Raw genomic sequence first — 20,415 nt, forward strand, 5'->3', positions numbered from 1 at the left:
TTTTTCCGCGGTCGTCTTGTGGATACCATTTTATGCGTAGAATTATTCGTCAATTTTGATTAGAATTATTAGTTGATTTTGTTGTTTATGTTGCAATCAAATTGTGTTACTTAAATGTTCAGAATTCATGTTTCTATAATGATCTGATTTGGATACTTAACAATGCAGTATATTAACGTGATGATAATTATTATCATCACAAATATTAAATATTCTACAAATAAGAGTTGTAAACTTGTTAAATATTCTACAAATAAGAGTTGTAAACTTCGCTACATAACTTGTTGATTGTAAAGAAAGTTATAGCTTTTGATATATTTATATTAAGTCTTTGTAATTATTATCATCATCATTAATATCATCATTACTATCTTTATTATATTATTATTATTACTATCATTATTATTATCATTACTATTATTATTACTACTACTATTATTATCATTATTATTATTATTATTATTATTATTATTATTATTATTATTATTATTATTATTATTATTATTATTATTATTATTATTATTATCATTATTATTATTATTATTATTATTATCATCATCATCATCATCATCATCATCATTATTATTATTATTATTATTATTATTATTATTATTATTATTATTATTATTATTATTATTATTATTATTATTATTATTATTATTATTATTATTATTATTATTATTATTATTATTACTAGTACTCTTCACATCTTTTTCAGGCTTGTAGTAAGGAAGTAAGGAAGTGAAATCAAAAGAAGAAAAAATACAACTCAATTAAAATGACCCCAATTTTTAAAGATATACATTTATATGATCAAATATGAAATATAAAAGTCCTGTCGATTTTATAAAGTCCAACTTAAATCTTATTAACAATTGTTCTGCGCTTTTTATCGATGTTGATCATAAAATTTATCGATCTTCATCACAAGATCTATACCAACGTATTTTACAAAAAGTAGTGAAGCTCAGTACGTAAATAATTGTTTTCACCTTCATTTGGTATAGACGGGTAGCCAGCAACAAGAGCATCCTTATATCAAAATACAAAAAAATTATATTTTTTAGAACTTTTTTTAAATACAAAAGATAATATAAAAAGCGAATGCTGACCAAAGCGAAATACCTGAGATGCAATATACAAGCCGTTATAGATTTTCCAATATACATCTCGAACCTTCCTTGCCGGATGAAACAAACCCTATTGTAACATAAGAAAACAGAAATTTATATCAAAAAAGTTTTCTTGAACTAGCAAAAATAATTGTATACAGAGCTTAGTAAATAAGTTTAATATTTCTAACACTAAACTTGCCTGCAAAACATATTGTAATAGCCGAAGAGGACCTAATCCGACTCTCATGCCTTCAACTGCTTCAATAACAGCATTAATAACATGTGGAGATGTTTCAAAAACGTTAGGCCACACATAGTTCATTAAATGCGTGAGAGAGTCTTCACAACCGAAGCCACAAACACCAATTGCCATGTGTTTAATCGCAGCACAAGCGGTTTGTCGGTGAACTAAGTCTCTGTCCATAAGTGCATCTTCAAGCAATGGTGTTACTGCATATATATAATCTTTGCCCATTTCTCCTATATATTCAAACAAGAACGAAAGTGACTTCAAAACACCATTTTGTACATTCAACTCAGGAACTCTGTATTCGTTCATAAGAGCTGGTAAGACAGTAAAGGGGGAACACGTTTCAGCAACAATAGCAATAGCTACTGTTGTACATACACGATTTTGACGCTCTTGAACTTTTAGGTTATTCAATAATGTGGCGAGTACATCTTGCGGTCTAGAAAACAAAACACTAAACGTTTTAAGAAACTATGCCATAAAAAACAGGATAACTTATTTTTATTCCAAAAACGTTAATATATAAGCTTTACAAATATAAAAGAATACCCTATCGCTTTGGCGATATATCCAAATGTATTGACAGTAGCTCGTCGTATTGCTTTTTTATGAGCTTTTAACAACTCAAGAAGTTCAAAACATATTCGCATCCATTCTCTGGCGGACACGTGTTCAGCACCTCTGTCAGCTATTCGACCAACTAAGTCAATGCAGTTTTCTTGAACTTTTTCATGTCTTAAATATGAAAAGCATAAATTTATAACCAAAAAATAATCTTTTTAAATAGTTTTGTGTAAAGACATACAATGAAAACTGTTTATTACCTGTTCTTGAGAATCGGAGTAAGTCGTGGTAATAAATCTTTAATAGGTGGAGTCATTTTATTCATACCAATCACATTTACGATTGACTAAAATAAGCGTGTAGAAAAATTTAAGAAACAGCGTACACACATGAAGACCTTTATGACATCATTCGGAATCTTAGAAACTTTTAACAAATCATTTTTGAACATTAAACCAAAAGGTTTCATCTCACCTTTAATGCTCCCAAAATACTTCCTAAAACTTCAGGGTATTCTTCTCCCAAGTATTCATACAAAACAACACCTAAATGACCCATAAGTTTCTCCTAAAAATAAAATAAAAAAAAAAAAAAAAGTACTAAATATTCAGTGCATTTGAACGGACAGTAAAACATTGTTTTGCTTTCCTATTTTTTTAGATATTTAAACAGTGCTTATAAAACAGTAAAACAATAACATTTAGAAGAAACAGCACTCATACCTCTCCACATATCTTCATTACATACGATATACGTGCAATGAGATCTGCAGCTTGTTGACGAACTTTAGCTGATTTATTATTTAAACGCCACAGTATAGTACCACATATTTGCGGTAGATAGGGTTTTGTTCGTGCACCAAAAGCATTCACTACGGTACCAAATCCATTTAACATGACAATATCCTAACAAAAACAATAACTGGATATACTTAAGTATGCTTAGTAATCATATATATACTATTGAAACAAATTTACTGATCTCTGAAAATAATATGAATTGAAGACTATTTCATAAAATACAACACTCTCTAAATTAAATTTTTATTTACTGGAAAATTGGAATTATTTTTGAAGCTGAGAATGAGCCACTGGATTAAACATACCTCATTAGTTTGCTCTTGAAATGCATAGAGAATTCCATCAATTAATTGCTCTTCTAACCGTGAATCAACCTCAGAAGCTCCAAGATTTGACATAACTTTTTCAATTGTTTCAAGAACCATCTTCCTGTATTGTTCATTTTCATCTTTGAGATCATCAACTACTCGCCCAATAATATGAGCTGCACCAACTTTATTAGCAACTTCTACCGTTGTATCTACTAATTGACGATAATTTCTACGATCGAGTGCCATCCGATGTGTCCAAAAATGTTTAAAAAATTCAGGTAGAATTTCTTCTTTTATGTAATTGGCTTCCACACCATCAGTAGCACAGCATTGCTTAACCACTTTCAACACAATCTTTTTCATTTCTTCATCAGGAGACTGAAACTCTCGAATTAAAATAATCATCACTTCCCTTGTGTAATGATATGCATACTCAGCATCCATGAGTGGAATAAGATAACCAATAGCTTTAAGAAATGCAGCTAGACCTTTACCACGATGCTGCTTAATACCTTTCCAAAGAGGTTTTAATACACTGTCAAAAGACTCGATACCATATGGAGTTGCAGCTTCAGCTAATGCAGCAATAGCAAGAGCAGTAATAGTTCTAACTTTTTGTTGCTCATCAATTAAACCTGGCAAAATTTAAAACTAATGATTAAAAATTGACTAAAAAAATTCTATAAAGAGAAGAAGATTTAGATTATTAAAAAATGTACCATGCTCAATAATTTCTACAAGGTTTCTCAGATGAGGCAGTATAGCACAACCCATAAGAATAGCAATTTGCTGGACAATCTTAATTCCAGTGTGGCGTGCTTGCCATGATTTTTTACTTTTACATACAGCTTTTAAAAAAGGAAGCAGAGATGGAATACCAAGAGCAGATGCTACTACAGCAAAGGCCCTGGCTGTTGTGTTACGCACATACTCATCTATGTTATCAATATCAGGTCTCATAGTGGAAATCATGGTAGCTAAACCAGCAGCTTTCGCAAGATTTGAAATAATTTCTCTCCCTTCAACACGTGCATAATAATCCTCATCAATTAATAAAGGTTCAATAACCACAAGAATCTAGTACAATAAAAAGTTATTAAAAAAATCTTATAAGAATTTTTCGAACAAATATTTCCTGAATAACTGATATTGTACTATAACCATATTGTTAAAAAAAATGAAGGTAGCAAGTAATTCTATATAAGCTTTAAAATGTTGCCTCTTTGTTTTCTGTGATTTTATTATTTTGCACTTATGGTCCTATGGAATTAGGTGTGCAATTTGATCCATAATTATTTTGTTTAAACTTAGTCAAACAGAAATCATTCTTAACATTGACTTTGGTTCATCACAAGCACAACACTTTATAGAGATTTTTAATTGAGGTAATTCTACTTTGACAAATTTCAGTAAACACTAATGGCATAATGGACATTAGTTTTTGGGTCTAAAAGTTATATCTTGAACATAACTTGTCAGAAACTCTGCATGTATAATAAATTCATAAATAAATGACTTATTTTTACATTTAAATAATTTTACAAAATAGTTTCTTTCTGGATTTTATTTACACTGAGGCATATTTTTTAAGTAAACTTAACCAGTTCACCAATTGGAATATAAAAACTTTTATTTTTATTTTGTCCATTTATTTTGGTTTCTCTAATAAATATTCCTTTTCTTTTTTATTACTTTGATGATAACTTTTGGGCTATAATCTTTAATGCATTCTCATGCTTGTAGAATATATCAAAATTATATACAGTTGTTTTTTGAATATTTTCACAAGTGACTTTAAAAATATTGCATTACTATAAGTGTTTATATACAAACTAATGTTTAAAGTTAAGAGTTTCCAGAATAAAGACATATTAGTAAATATTCTTTTACTAAAATAATTGTTGCTAAAAGTGCTAAACTTTTTTTTTAACTTTGTAACTTCTAAGTCTTCAGAAATTATTAGAATCAAAACCAAAAACATAACTAGAAAATCATGCTTTAAAAAAGTTTACCTTATGAACATAAGGTCTAACCAGATCATCAAGTTTATATAAAATCCTATCAATAACTTTTACTAATAAATGTCGCTCTTGATCTTCTAAAGTTGGTGACATAAGCAATGGTAGAATCTGGTTAAACAAAGGCCCTGCACCAAATTCACGAGCTTTGTCTGTAACTTGTCTTAGAGCAGCCTAAAGCAAAATTTTATCAAAATACAGAATAAGAATGAGATGATAAAGATAATTGTTGAACTTGTATCTTAACCCTGACACTGCCAGTAAAAAAAATTAGGCATAAATTAGTAGTCAATTGCAAATTCTTCAAAATATACTTTTTTAAATTTCAGTTTCCTAATTCAAACTTGCTAAGAATACTTTTCCAATATAAAGTAAAGAAATAACATAATCTTACTAAATTATTATACAGCTGATTGTTTTTAAAAAAAACTTCCTTAATTAACATTGTAGCAATATAATATTATCATGGTATTATACAGCAATATATAAACTATTATAACAATATCAGCCAATACTATTAAAAAATTGTTCTTACAGCTTTTATCATTTAAATTTTTTTAAAAGATGTTTAAAAGAAAAAAAGTACTGGACTACCAACAAGCTTTTTGGTTGATTTCACTGGAATAATGCCAGAAAAAGGTCATCAGCTAATGTTTAACCACAAAGTTCTTAATTAAATTTTGGCACCACAATTAAATATTACCTACCTTTCTCATTGGTGGAGTACCATTCTTAATCTTTAACAAAAGTTTCATAATTTTACGCTCTCTCTGTTCCTCTGCACTTAATGTAGTTTCATCAACATCTACAAGTAATTTGTCAAAATATTGATAGTCATCAGGCTTTAAACTAGGAAGATTTCCAGGAGGTTGTTCTTCAACAACACCTTTAATGTTGCCTCTTTCATCAGTTTGCATTCGAAACCCAGTACCCATGTTCAAAGGTGTCGGGGTAGCAATAAGTTTGCGAGCAGGTGTTCGAATTGGTTGATAATTTGCAGGAGGTTGAAGAACCTAAATACAATTTGATTTTACAATAAATTACAACCAACATAAATTTGATATGAAAAAGTTTAAAATACAAATAGTTGCAACACATCATTGACTTTACCTTATATCCTTCAAAAGGCATCAAAGTATCAAGCTCATCATCAGTTAAAGGACGATTTCGTTCATCTATTTCCTTTTCCCATCTATAAGCCTGCATTTGCTCAGGAGTCATAGATATTAGGTGTCCTGGTGTAGGAGTTTGCATTTGCATAGCAAGTGTTCCACCTGGAGTTACTCCAGGCGTACCAACTATTGATGGTGTTCCAGCTGGAGTACTCATACCTGCACCTGCAGGAGTAGCATGTGGAGTTCCACTACCAGGTGTTGCACTTACTTGTGGTGTTTCATCCCAGCGAGATTTGCGCTTTGAACCATGAGGAGTTGGTGTCATTCCAGGAGTCTCCCCACCCTGACGATCTGTTCTAGGAGTTTCAGCCCATCCAGGAGTTCGCCCTGGAGTTTCTGTTGCCTGGCCAGGAGTTTCATCCCAACGCTTTCTGCGAGAGCCTAATTAAAGAAACCTTAAGCTATTAATTTATGCTTTATTCTAGAACAAGCTTAGGGAAATATTATGCAATTTCACAGCATTTATCCCTTTTAATAAAAATTTAATCATATACTAAACAAGGATTAATGTATAAGTTTTTAACTTACTGGCTGATGGTGTAGTACCTCCTGGTGTAGCGTTACCAGGAGTACTTGATCCTGCTGGAATATAACTTGGGGTTGCTTCCCATGACATTTTTGGGGTGGCACCAGGAGTGCGCCCTGGAGTTTCCTCACCTATAGGTGTTGCAGCTGGAGTTTCACTTCCATGTACTGTACCAGGAGTTTCCCCTCCTTTACCAGGAGTTTCAGCACCTTTAGATCTTCCTGGTGTTTCATCCCATCTGGTATTGGATGGTGTATCAGCCTGATCCCATTTTTTTTTTGGTGCCACAACTTCTTCCCCAGATGGCTGGTCCCATCGCCCACTCCGCTTTTTTGTTGCTAAAGGAAAACAATCTTATAAGATTAAGAATTGATTAGGGCTTATAGAATCAAAAAACTATAAACTAAAGTATAAAAAAGTTAAAAAAATTACGTTTTGTAACTTGCAACTCTCCAGCTTTGGCTTTATCTTGAATTTTCTTCACAACGGCAGCCTGTAAAAAAAATTTTGAAGCTTTTAAGTTAGTATATATGTTAAATGAGCAAATTCTAAAGGTCTCTCATTCATGTTAAAGCACAAATTGAACACTGAAAATGAACATTTCAAAAATGAACACTCTGAAAATATTGGTTACAGCCTTTTGAATTTAGCGGGAATTTTTACTAAATCATGTAACATATTTGTAATCACATAACTGTAATTAAAATATTGCATTAACTATACTGAAGTGGCACAAACAACTTTGTAGTGTGTTATGAAAATTCAGCATCATTATCTTTAATGAACATCACTCAGGTTAGCTAGATATTTTCACATAATCTGTACTAAATGAAGGAGCTTTTACATTCACTTTGGGATTATAATCTTTCAATGTGCTAATAGCTGCCTGTTCAAATTTAAATACAAATGATCCTGGATTTTTTTAGATATCTATTAGACATGGATTTGTAAATACACTTACACCCTCAATTGTTTCTTCTAAAAGATAATTCATCTAGGTGATAACAATTAACACTATTTCAACCTTCTTGCAAATATTACCTTTCTCATACTTCTTTAAATTATTATCCCTATTTGCAGACTTAAACAAAAATGTTCATGCATCTATAATGGTTTAGTTTTCAGAATACACATCAGTTAAGCTTAATGACAAAAGCAATTAAATGCATTAAAACAACAGCAATAACTGAATATTTCATTCCAGTTCCTGAATCTGTATTTCAAAACTACTATAATAATGGCAGAATATAATTTCTTAATGTAAATTAAGAAAAATATAGAACCATGGATGTAAAATACTGTAATTAAAAACTCTACAATACTCAACTTCCATAAAAAGAAAAAATACATTGGTTTATACCAGACTGCAAACCGAAGAAATTATTGCTGTTAAGTTAGAGATAGAAGATTTCAAAGACAATTTTAGATTTCTTATTGGTTTTTGTAGAGGATTCTGTTTCCTTAAAGAAAATTATACATATCCAAGGATTTTGTGCCAAAGTCACCATCTTTATACAATCCCAAATGCAATTCACAGGCTATATATATGCTATTATATTGTTCTTTAAGCCCTTTTCAATTATATCCATATCAGAATGACTGTTTTTAGAACCAAACATTGAAAAAATATTTTTCCTACAAAAATGTGCATTTTAATCTTAGTTTGTACAACCAATGATGATGAGTATACTTGTCACTTAAAAAGATTGGTAAAGTTTCTGTATGCACTATGAGGTATGAAATGAAATATTGAACAGAAATGGTACTTTTCTGATTTGAAAAAGCCATTATGCTAAATATTGTTTGAACTTACTTCGTATCCCATGAAAGTTTGCTCTGCTTGTGAAAGCTGAACTAAATTCCAAAAATATATTAATATAAATTGATTGGTGTTGTTTAAAATGGTGCTGATTAAAGTGATCACTATTAGGAAGAAGGCTGTTTAGATTTTAGTAGAAAAATATTGGTCCATTTTTGACCCAGTGACCATGTATAAAAACATGACTGCATGTGACAGAAGTACTTTTGACTTCAAAATTATACATTCTGTAGAACTTGATAAATTAGGTCATTAGATATCATAAATTCACATGATTTTAAAAGTTAACACAAAGATCTTTATTTCTTCCTTATCTTTTGTTCTGGTCCTTCTTCTGGTACTGCACTTTTTTGCACTTATCTTCTTCTGGTACTGCATTTTTTTGCACTTACCTTCTTCTGGTACTGCACTTTTTGAAACTTGAATGGGAAAAATCAAGTATAATTTTTAAAATTTGCTTTTTTCTTACAGAATGTAAGTAGCCTCAGAGACTGATAAAAAAAAATCATTTAATGGAATCCTCATTCTCATAAATCATTACTGACTCTTCTGATTTCCTTCAACGACCGAAATAGTAATTTTCAATTAGACTCAAATCATTTGTATATTTACATAATCATTTTTTGTTTTGTTATCTAAAACTTTAGCTTTTTAGTATTCAGACTAAATTTATCAGTGGCTGTAAGATCAGAGATATGAAGGAGGTTGGAAATATATGAAGCCAGGTTTCCAGCAAAAATTGGTTGAGCAAAATAAAGTTCTTCTACAAGTTTGATACCAACATTTTTATTGTTAAAATTTTATTTCAAAAAGTTTTATCATTTAAATTTGAAAATATAACCTTCAAAGTCACTTTATTAGGTCAGTTGTTTCTATATGTAAAGTTTAATCCAAAAAAAAAATAATAATAATGCAAGAAGTAAGCTCAGTAATGTTTAGATGCATACTTTAAATTTAAAAAAAAATCATAAATTATAAAAGAAAAAAATTGCTATTGGTTATAAATGCACATTTTAACCAATTAAAGTAAGTTAGTTAAAATGTGAATTTATAACCAATGTTATTGGTCATAAATGCACATTTTAACTAACTTATGAGCTTAAACATGCACAAAACCCCTGTATACCCTCCTCCTTCTTTCTGAACAGTCTGTTTAACAAATCTTGAATCATACTTTTTGTGAGCCATTCTTTTGATTGTCTAATAATTTCAAAGTTATTTCATCACTTTAAACAACTTTTTTCAATTGTTTTATGGTCCAGTTTTAAAATTCTTTATATCATTTTAATCTTTTTTTTTTTATCAAAATGTTTTAAAAGTAGGCTTTTAGCAGCAGAATAAACACATACTTTATACTTAATATTCTTCATATAGTACTTAATGAAATATATTTGTTCCTAGAAATATTAAAGCAAGTAAAAACTGGCTCTAGGATAAATCCTTAAATTGCACAATTATCATGAGTAGTAGTTGCCAAAGGTAAATTTCATTTTCTGGAGACTTTTGTTTTAAAAACAAAATTATTTTTAGTTGTTCTAAAATACTTTTCTGAAACTCCAGCTAATTATACAATTTTTCTATTGCTTTTAGTTTTTTCTTTTAGGAAAGCGATAACCTTTCTCATCTCTCTAGAAACAGCTTCTGTTCACCTATTTTTATTTTTTTTTTTTTTATTATTTTTTTTTTTAGAACTTTCTTTAAAAAATTGAATTTTTCAACTAGAATAAATAATGAAGCAACCAATAAATAGTCAAAAGATCATTTCCATAAAATTTTATAAATAATTAGAGTAAAAAATAACATTAAAAACTTATCAATTATAACCTTATTTAAAGGGAGAAATCAAACAAGTAGTTTATGCTTTTTTATGTGAAATATTGAAATTTTAAATGATACATTGTCTTAACTTTTGAAAACTACTTTAACATCTCCTACAAGTTAGTCAAATGTAGCAGTGTTAAGTTAATTACAAAGGATTTACATCAAAGATTATAAGGAAATGAATATGTGAAGATAGATGGAGGCTAAGCATATCTAAAGTAAAATTAGCAAAATCGGCAAAATTTGTAAATGGTAAAGGTGATCGTTTCTGAGTTTTTTTTATAAATCATCAACTACACTGAAGATATTAAAAAGTTTTCAGCATGTATCAGAGAGATCTTTGTTACAGCATTACTTACAGTCGTTCATTACCAAAACAATGAGTGGTAAACTTTTATATTTTACAGCAACACTTTTTATTCACTTATTGATAACTTTATACCTTTTAAATATTAAACCTTTTTAATTAAGACTTAGTGTACTTAATTTAGCATATGTTGAAATCTATTGAGCAAGACATTGAATGGTTTTGGAGGTACAGATGGTATTTTATATACAAAGGAAAGATATGCCACTGGTTACAGACAGCCTTGAGAAAAACTGTCTGCCCATAGTCCATTTTGATAGGGGTGCACATCTGAAATAAAGCGTATAACTTATTAAGGTTTGTTACTAACACTAAATTTTAGATTTTTGCCCTCATTCCAATAAAACACTGTCTGTAAATAAACTTATAATGAAAAAAACTGTCAAGTAATCTATATGAATCTTTTACAAAATTAAGAAATGAAAACTAAGGAAACCCATTGAAATTTTTTAAAATGTTAAAGAACAAACTACTTTTGTTTCAATACAAAAAAATATTGATTTAGATAAAATTTAGCAGAAGCACTTATTCTATGCAAGATAGATATATATTGACACAACAACATAAAAAAAAATTACAGAAAAAAAAAATCATTTTTAACTCCAAAAAAAAAAAGTTTTAAAAGCATATCATTAAGGGCATATTAGATCAGTAATTGATGACATATTAATTGTACTTAATAGCCTTAGTACATTTATGAGGCATAGACTCAATAAGTTTGCTTTATTTGTGACCAGATAGTTAAAGTTACTAATACAATTCATCAGCATTTCTGAACCTACCATGACTTATTATGGTAAAAAAACATAATTTACTATCAAGTTGTTTCCATAAATTCTTAGTAGAATTTAGGTAAATGATTTTTATTTATACCAATTGCAAAAAACATTCTGAAACATTTTCCCAAACCATTAAGCTTTTGCCACTCCATGTTTTACAGTAATATATATATTTCCAATAATATACACTTATTAACTGATTGCTAAAGTTCTGTTCACTTTTTGTTTACCGTATGAACCTTTCAGGTTAAACTTTCACTCATACAACTATAATATTTGTCTCCACTGCACTACCATCTAATTTCTGTGAGACTTAGCAAATTCCAAATGTGCTTTTCATTCTTCTGTGGATATGAATCGCTTTTTTGCTGCACAATAACGATTCATCCCTGCATCATTCATAACTATCCATCCTTCCATCAAGCTCCAATTTGCAAATTATATTTTCGGTACTTGCAAATAGATTCTTTTTCACACACTTAATAATATAACAATCAGTATAGGGAATGCTATTCTTAATTATTCACTTAAAACTCAATTTTAGAAGTTCCTCTGGTTTTATATTAATTCATCAACATATCACTGCTTTTGACATCTTATAATTTTTACATAATTCTCTTTCTGTTCTTCCAGCATTACAATCATCAATGATTTTTTGTTTGAAAACTCTATATTCATTACAAGATTCTCTGTTATCTTTCAGATATAGCTTTATAGTAAGTTTCTATTAAGCAACATTTGTAGCATTTTATGTAACACAAAAGACTAATTATAAAACTAATATGTCTTCCTTGAATAAAACCCAGATTCAAAATGAACAGTTTATTATTAAATTGCAGTATTTTTCTAAAATTAACAGCATTAGGATAAAAGTGTCCTTTCTTTTGAAATCTTACTAGTCTTACACTGTTTAGTATTCATTAAAAAAATATTTAAAAGAGAGTAACACAAGTGAAGACAAAACAACAATCTATTCCACATGTATTAGCAAACAATATATCTAATAAAAGTTTATAAGTTAAAACTGTTGTATAATTATTTTAAAGGATTTTGTATTCTGGAAAAGTATTTTACTTTCCCTTTTAAGTTCCCTTAGTTTAGGAGGACAACATATATCTAAGAAAAGAGTATTTATCTTTGTCATAAAGTAGATATGACATGCATAGAAAACAGTAACATAGAAAAATAGAAAACCAACAAAAAAAACAGAGAACATACCTGATCTTTGATCAATTTCTGTTCTTTTAAGACATCATGATAAGAACGCAATTTCGGATCAGGCGTCTTACCTCCTAAATATAAAAAATCATTCATATTAAAATAAATAGACACAACTCTCTGAAGTAATTAATATCACCACCTGTGTAGATCTTCACAACTTGAATGCAATCACCTGGTCACCTTTTCCGCCAATGAAGTTGTAATTACATTGAGATTATTTTAAAATGTTTATCTAAAGAATTTCAGAGAAAAAAGCTCTTTTCAAAACCTCATAAAGCACTCACCTCAAAATAACACTCCTATAAAGAAAGGAGGTTTTGTGTTAAAATTCATTGTGAAGAATATTCAAAAACAAAATTTTCTTTTCAAAATTCAAATATCCTCTGTTGTTCTTTAGGCTAATTTTTATGACATGCAAGACCGTAAAACAGATCTATGAGATAAGAAACCTTAATGTTTCTACTTAAGTTTTAGCTTTTGATGCCCCTATCCAAATAACTTTTAAAATGTTTTGTAATCATTAGGAGTTCACTATAAATAAACATGGATACTTTAAGATAATTTAGCCTGAAGAACAACATCAAATAACAATCACAAAACTAATTAACAAATTTTTTAACAACAACATCATCACACAGAAGCTCTGCGTATTGATATGGCGTCTTCCTGAAAAAGAGAAATTCAATAGCAATTAACAAAATAAAGAAATGTGGTTTTATATGAAAAAAATAGAAGGGATTTCAATCAGGCATTTTACAACTGATATATGTGGTAGTATATTTGCATTTCATTTTGCTTGCAGATTTGAGCTCCAATGTGCATTTTTATTGAACTTTAAAATATTTTTAAACAACTTAAATAACCCAAGTCTTAAAGCCAAACCAGGTAATAATAATTTGACCAAAATCACAAAAGTTGGAAGTGGTGAGGTCTGTATTTCTTCAATATTGATTCTTGAATCTTTTAAAGGGACATTTTCAATAAAGATGCTGAGGTGCTAAATCAATGAAAAAGTCGTATGAATTATAGGAAAACGCAATTGATTGTAATCTGCAAAATATAAAAAAAGTTATTTTAACTTCAGTCCATTAATAGGTCGTTTTACTCCTTAACTATAGCTAACTCAGACTGTTGGTATTTCTGTTTGAGAAAATCTTATTAAAATCTCATCTAAATATTTTAGTTGATAAACAGGACTCAAAAATTAGTATTACAATAATTTTCTTTTTTTTTTTTTTTTTTTCATTTTCTAGAAAAACTACTTTTTAATTTGTAAATTGATAAGATTCTTAATCAAACAAACTTTTTTTAAAACCCGTTAGGGTAACAACTTTAAAATATGCTGGGAAACTTGTTTTAAGTTTTTATAGTATGCTTTACTACAATTAAAGTAAGTTTCTATTTGAAACATAACTTGGTTTTTCAATTTTTTAAGGTTCATAAAAGAATATGAAAAATATCAAAGCAGTTTTTTAGCATCTAGCTACAGCTAGTGAGCTAGCCAGCTATCAATATAAAATATTGGGATGTCTTCAAAATGATTAATGAAAGAATTACAACTTAGCAAGATTGATCAATAAGTTAAAGTTTCCAATAAAGAAAATTTAATATCTTTTTACAAACACACAACCACAAGTTCAATAAGATGCATTTGAATTTAAGTTAAAAAGAGCAGTCTTTTTAAAAAATCAATTGTTTTTGAAACCCTTCCTTCAAATGTTCAGATTTTTTAGAATGAGGATTCAGAATATGGAAACTCAAAACAAGTTTTAAAAAATTACAAAAAAAGTTAGTTTTTGTAATAAAGACTTACCATCAGCGAAAGGATCTACTCTGGCAGGAGAAATCATAAGATTTCGCATACGTTGCTGATATTCATTTTGACGCTCTGCTATTGTGGGTTTTCTTGTTGCAGCAAATGGATCTATATCTACACCATTTTTTGCAAGATCTTTTAAAACTGCTTGGGGTGCAGTGAAAGAAGATAATTTTGAGCCACCTAAAGGAGCACTTGAATAATCATCTTCATCCTGAAAATCCAAAAATAGCATGATACAAGCTATGGAGATAAATATAATCTTTACTGAGTTTTAAACTTTTTCAATGTTGTTGCCAATCAAGACTGCTTTCACTAAAGTGAAAGGATTAAATAGACTTCTTAGGCAACTTTTCACCTATTTGACTGATCAACACTACGTAGACTTTTTTGACTTGTTACAGCAATAAGTTTTTTTAGTCATCAAAGAATAATTAAGATTTGTGAATTAATGCAAGTGGTAAGGAAAGTCCTATGGTTAGTCTTAAAGTGGTGGTCATTTTTAAACTTAAGTTTTCTTTCTAAATCATAAAGCAACAATAAATCATGAATAAAAAATAAAATGTCAAAACATGGCATTGAATTTACAGAGGTCTGTGTTTTGGGTAAGTGTTAATTTTAAAAACCATTGCATTTTTTTATATTAAATGTTTGTTTTTTTTCCTTGTAGCTTATTCAAATTAAAGTACTATGCCTGACCTTCTTTTAATGGTTTCCACTCACTATAATTATCCTTGTGTATCTACTACTTGTAATGGTTTCTACTCACTATGATTATCCTTGTGTATCTACTTGAAGATTAAAATTAATAACTTAGCATTTATAGCTAGTTAATCCTCATACACACCCAATTGACAACTTGACCATCCAAATAATTTACCTTTTATAACTGCGTTTTTATCCTTATCTTATTCACTATTGTAATTCAAAACTCATGAAATGTATTTTCCTGATCATTTTTAACTTATACTTTATTCAATGATGAGGTTTAAATGTTACAAACACATAAAACACAGGATGGATTATAATTTATGGTAAAAGAACATGGTTATAATTTTCTATTTTTTTTTGCTGAATACAAGCTAAATCTGTTTTTTTAGACTTTTTTTTTTTTTTGGCCAGAGCAGTCTGGACTTTAATCTGATGAAATATTTTTGAACACTTGGTGTGTTCTGAAGTAAAAGGCTCAAAACCTTAAAAAAACAAAGAACTGTAAAAAGCTTGGGATGACCTTGATGAGGATTAGTTGCAAATCATTATTGATAATTTCCCAAGTATCTCAAACCCTATCCTGAAGTTGATGAAAGATATTTCAAGATCTTATCTTAGTTTTTTTCTGAAAAATATTTTTTATTTTGAAATGGACTTTTTTAGTTTTATACAATTGCTGAAAAAACCTGTTTGCATTTATAGCTATATTGAACTTTTTTTCTTTAAATAATATTACAAAAATATTTAGCAGGATTTATTTTGGAAATTGGCATTTTTTGTTAGCTTTCATCTATGACTAACTTGATTAACTTATACACCCCTATATATTATGTACATCCAAAAATATTATATTGAAAAGATATACTTAAATGTTATGTAAAGTTTCTTTTACATCCTACTCCACTCAAACATTTGATTATTTTAATTTTACTTATAACTTATAAGAGTACAAAAATAATTGAAACATAACATAGAAGAAAGGAAAAAAAAAAGACGTACCTCTTCTTGATCATTAGTGGCAATTGACATATCATAGCCAGCATATCTAAAGTAAAATATTTAGATTACAGAAATTTCAGTTAACTGAATACCCAACATAAAAGACAGAATTTATTTGATAAAGAGAAATTGTCTTACTTTTTAATGCTCCTTTATTCTAACTTACAAATAACCAATGAAAATTTTTAGTCTAGCTAATTAATTATGATTAAGTAATATTTAGCTAAGCAAACAGCATCTTATTAGAAAGACAAAGTTTTTTAATTATTTTCTGAATTGCATGCAAAAGTTTAAGAGCAATCTTTTTTCTAAGTTTTTTTTTTTTTTTTTTTTTTTTTTTATAAACTTAATTCTTTTAAAAGAGACTTAAGATTGCAATTAAAGAAAGTTGCATCAGTTTAAGCGCAAACAAGGAAAATTTTAATCTTCCAAAAATCTATTAAACTAATTTCATTTTTTGTAAAACAAGTCATTATTTGATTCATATTTTATGATTACATTCTAATTAATCGAGTTAATTGTAAGATTCAACTGAAGTAACTGGCATCTTAAATCAGTTACAAAACTTCCACTAATAATTTGCATTAAAGTACATAAATAACGATATCTTTTTATAAATGATGTTTTTAATACAATTTTATTTGTTTAAAAATTTTTCTCCACATACTAGATCAGTTCTTATTTTAAAGAGTTTTTAAAGTCTTATTTTTACTTGTATTTTTATTAGTATTGTTAAGCTTACTGAATTTATTGAGATATTAATGAAATTTGTTTTTTGTTATTTGTACTTTAATCATTTTTTATGATTCGTCAACATAAATATTCATCAGTTAAAAAATTTGACTATATTTTTTTCAACGAAATTCCTTCAGCCCTGTTGTCATCAACATGTCAACATCCCCCATATAATGATGGTTTGGTAAGGTCAACAAGGGTGGTTTATATCCAATTAATGACTCATAAGAGAAAGGAAACACTGAGGTTTCAGATTCAGAGGAAGATATAGACAATGAAACTAAAAAAGGAGCAATTGCTACTCAAAACACCTTTCAGTCTCAGTACTCAGCAGCAGAGGAACATGTCAGAACACCAGCTAGGAAATAACTGAGAAGATATGAATTACCCAAGGCAGTCAAATGACAAGTTCTGATTGCTGTTAGAATATATATGTACAGACAAGTTTAAGATTTTTTGCATAGTTTATAATTCTTAACATTTTTATCAGAACTTTAACAAAAGTGAAACTGTTCTAATGCATGTGTATAATATTCTAGTAACAAATGGGTTTGTAGAAAAATCTTCAATAGTAGTAAGTGTAAGAATATTCATTTTTGAACTTTTATGACAATTTAAGGGAACAGGATTGTAATCAATTGATTGATGGTTCTCGTAGTTTTTAACAGAAATTTTGAGCAAATTTCTTGAAGTTACGAATATATTGAAGCAATTCTTTGTCAGAACTTCAATATTACAATTTAACTGATATTGCTAATTGTTGGATTGGGTCAATTTTACACACCTAATTTTAATCTTTAATCATTAGTTCACAAAAACTTCATAACTCTTTCCTCTAGCACCAAAAGACTTTTACAGAAGATTACCAATATAAAAAGTAATATTTTGAGCAAATAAAACTTCTAACTTTTAACTAATTTTAAAGAATGAAAAGTGAGCCCATGCAAAAGTTTGCAAATAATTAGTAATTAGTGTGCAAGTTTAAATTTCAAGGTTCAAGAAATCATAAAACTTAATTTGAACTTAATTATAAGCTTAACACTTTCTTGAATCAATTGCTTCATACCAACACAATATGAAATCCTCAAGCTTGATAAGTGCGTAAATTTAAATTTATTCCAAAACATACTTAACAATCATAAAGAAAGTTGGTCATTCTGTTTGATTCCAACCTATTAACTCAAATGTCCCTATAAAGGTTCAATTCAAATGTTCCTATAAAGGTTCTACAGGATTTAAATTAGGAGTTTGCAACAGCAGGAAAGAAAAATTGAAAAGATGTCATTTCTCTTAACATTTAATGTTTGTCTATAAATCTTACTGTGTTTGCTATTAAGTAATTAATAGTGAGGAACTTTAACTTCTGCTTGAATTACTTACTCGGCAATAAAAAAAAAATTGAAAAAATTAAGTTGATTTTGTCACTAAACTTGTTAAACTTAAATGTGGGTTTTAAAAAGAACAGTATTATTCATACACTATTTCTACAATACATCTCTTAAAAATCCAACAATTACTAGTGATAAACACTCAGTTTGTTTTTTATACTTTTAATGATAAAAAGAAATTCTTACTTGTCACCTGCAGAACCATACAACTCTGCTTCCACTGCAGTTCCAAAAGCAATCTAAAATAATGTGATTATTTAAATATTTCAAGATATTTTGAAGTATGAAAAAGTTTTTATTGAACTTGAAATTTTTTTAGAGTTTCATATAAGTAATTGTTTAAATATTAGGTACCTGACATCATTTTAACAGTTGCTTATATGAGGTAATTAAAAATAATCTGTCTTTAATAAAGCATTTTTAGTCTAATTGTAACTTTAATGATTGTTATTTAAATTATTCAACCTGTTTTAATTTATTCTTTTTAATTAAAAGCTTTTTTTCTTTTCTTTAAAACATTCATTGCAGTTCTTTTACTCAGATATCCAATTATGAAAGATAAACAAGAGTATATGCTTATAAATTTATAACATTTAACAATTTTTCAAAATACTTTTAGATAAAATAAATATTAACAGCTTGGTAATAACAGACAACAAGAAAAGTTGCAACAGAATATTTTATTGCATACGATTTCTGATTGTCTGTGAGTCACAATTTTTTATATCTTACACCAGCTTTTCTTTGTGTTTCATCATCTTGATCACCTTTTTTACTTCCTCTTAACGTTTGGAGTTCTTTTATCTGTGATTCGATATCTAAGAAATATAGAAGCTAGTCAGTAATTTACATCTATTAATACCTATATTTAATTACAAAAATATTCTACTAATGCCCATACTGGATGACTGAATAATGCTATCATAGGCTTTAGCAAAATATTTTTCTTTTGCAAAAACACCATTCTTATTTCAATATCCAAAGTGATATAGGGATTTTTCATGATACTGTTATAATTTCATTAGGGGTGCTTTGTCTAGCTATCAAATTTTATTGTTAAACAAATACAAAATACAAAGATATTTTGCTGTGAAAGAAGTATTTTGGCTTCATCTTTAATTTAAAATATCAGAGTAGTTATGTTTTATAGGCATAATTAAAAGTGAAAAAGTAAACTTGAGTATACTTAGTCAGTGAACACAAAATTTGGTTACAAATTTTTTGTAGACAACTTTCATAAATTATAATTAAAAGGAAGGAGAGTTGCAAAAAAATAACATTCTAAATATGCTAAATTTTATCAAATCAAAAATTTAAGTTTGTGAAATATAAATAGTACACAGATTTAATGTAGATTTAGAAAGAATAACCATAGAAAAAAAAATCCTTTCTAGATCAGCCAAGCAAAATTAACCTGGAGGGTTGTTACTTAACTTTAAAAATGTTGCAACCAGCATTTTATTTTAATGGAGTAAATCAACTAACTTTATAAATAGAAAAAAAGACAAAGTTTACCATTGAAATTTAAGAGAAAAGTATAAATTACAATTCAATTCATGAGTTATTACAGATGAGGCGACATAAAGCATGTAAGTTATTATAGATGAGGCAGCTCAAAACATGTCGGCTATTTACAATTTAATTAAAATTTGTAAGTCGATAAAACCAAATACTATTTCATGACTTTGAATAGATTTATAAAAAGCTCGAAATAACAATCATAATGACATGCTCGGCTAGCATGAAAGATAACTAATACTCCTCTAATAAGGTTGTTATTTAAATTTATCATACCTTGCTGAACAGCAGCCATTTTTCTGTCTTTAATGATCTGAATAGTTCCCAGGAAATATTGATACCTTATTTAAACCAATAATACGAGCATGCGCAGAAGTTTGTAATACCCCCTCTCCCCTCCCCCCTCCTCTTTCTTTTGAAAATAAATTTTAACTGATCTTCTTTTTTTGAGGGTTGTTTCTTAGCGAGAATATTTTTCATTA

At 28.4% G+C, this 20,415-nt stretch overlaps 1 protein-coding gene across 2 annotated transcripts; it reads right to left on the reverse strand.

Annotated features, from left to right (window-relative positions):
* Window positions 1-773: 773 nt before the first annotated feature.
* LOC145190078 (splicing factor 3B subunit 1-like) lies at window positions 774-20,292 on the reverse strand. 2 transcript variants are annotated; one of them, XM_090090657.1, is made up of 20 exons: window positions 20,210-20,292; window positions 19,148-19,233; window positions 18,602-18,654; window positions 16,293-16,338; window positions 14,580-14,796; window positions 12,764-12,837; window positions 7,192-7,252; window positions 6,762-7,097; window positions 6,169-6,614; window positions 5,766-6,071; window positions 5,053-5,232; window positions 3,760-4,117; window positions 3,035-3,675; window positions 2,652-2,834; window positions 2,404-2,496; window positions 2,190-2,275; window positions 1,915-2,100; window positions 1,315-1,804; window positions 1,126-1,200; window positions 774-1,032 (listed from the first exon to the last, which is right to left on the reverse strand). In XM_090090657.1, exons 1-20 carry the CDS (start codon window positions 20,226-20,228, stop codon window positions 949-951), a joined length of 4,020 nt encoding a protein of 1,339 aa, XP_089946783.1. In that variant the 5' UTR covers window positions 20,229-20,292; the 3' UTR covers window positions 774-948. The 2 variants fall into 2 exon arrangements, with proteins under 2 accessions (XP_089946783.1, XP_089946784.1); XM_090090658.1 differs by lacking the exons at window positions 14,580-14,796; window positions 16,293-16,338; window positions 18,602-18,654; window positions 19,148-19,233; window positions 20,210-20,292 and adding an exon at window positions 13,051-13,603.
* Window positions 20,293-20,415: the final 123 nt, after the last annotated feature.

Source organism: Hydra viridissima, unplaced genomic scaffold (assembly GCF_058129835.1).
Source record: "Hydra viridissima isolate aposymbiotic clone 2 unplaced genomic scaffold, HvirCarnegie_v1 scaffold_6, whole genome shotgun sequence".
Taxonomy (NCBI): domain Eukaryota; kingdom Metazoa; phylum Cnidaria; class Hydrozoa; order Anthoathecata; family Hydridae; genus Hydra; species Hydra viridissima.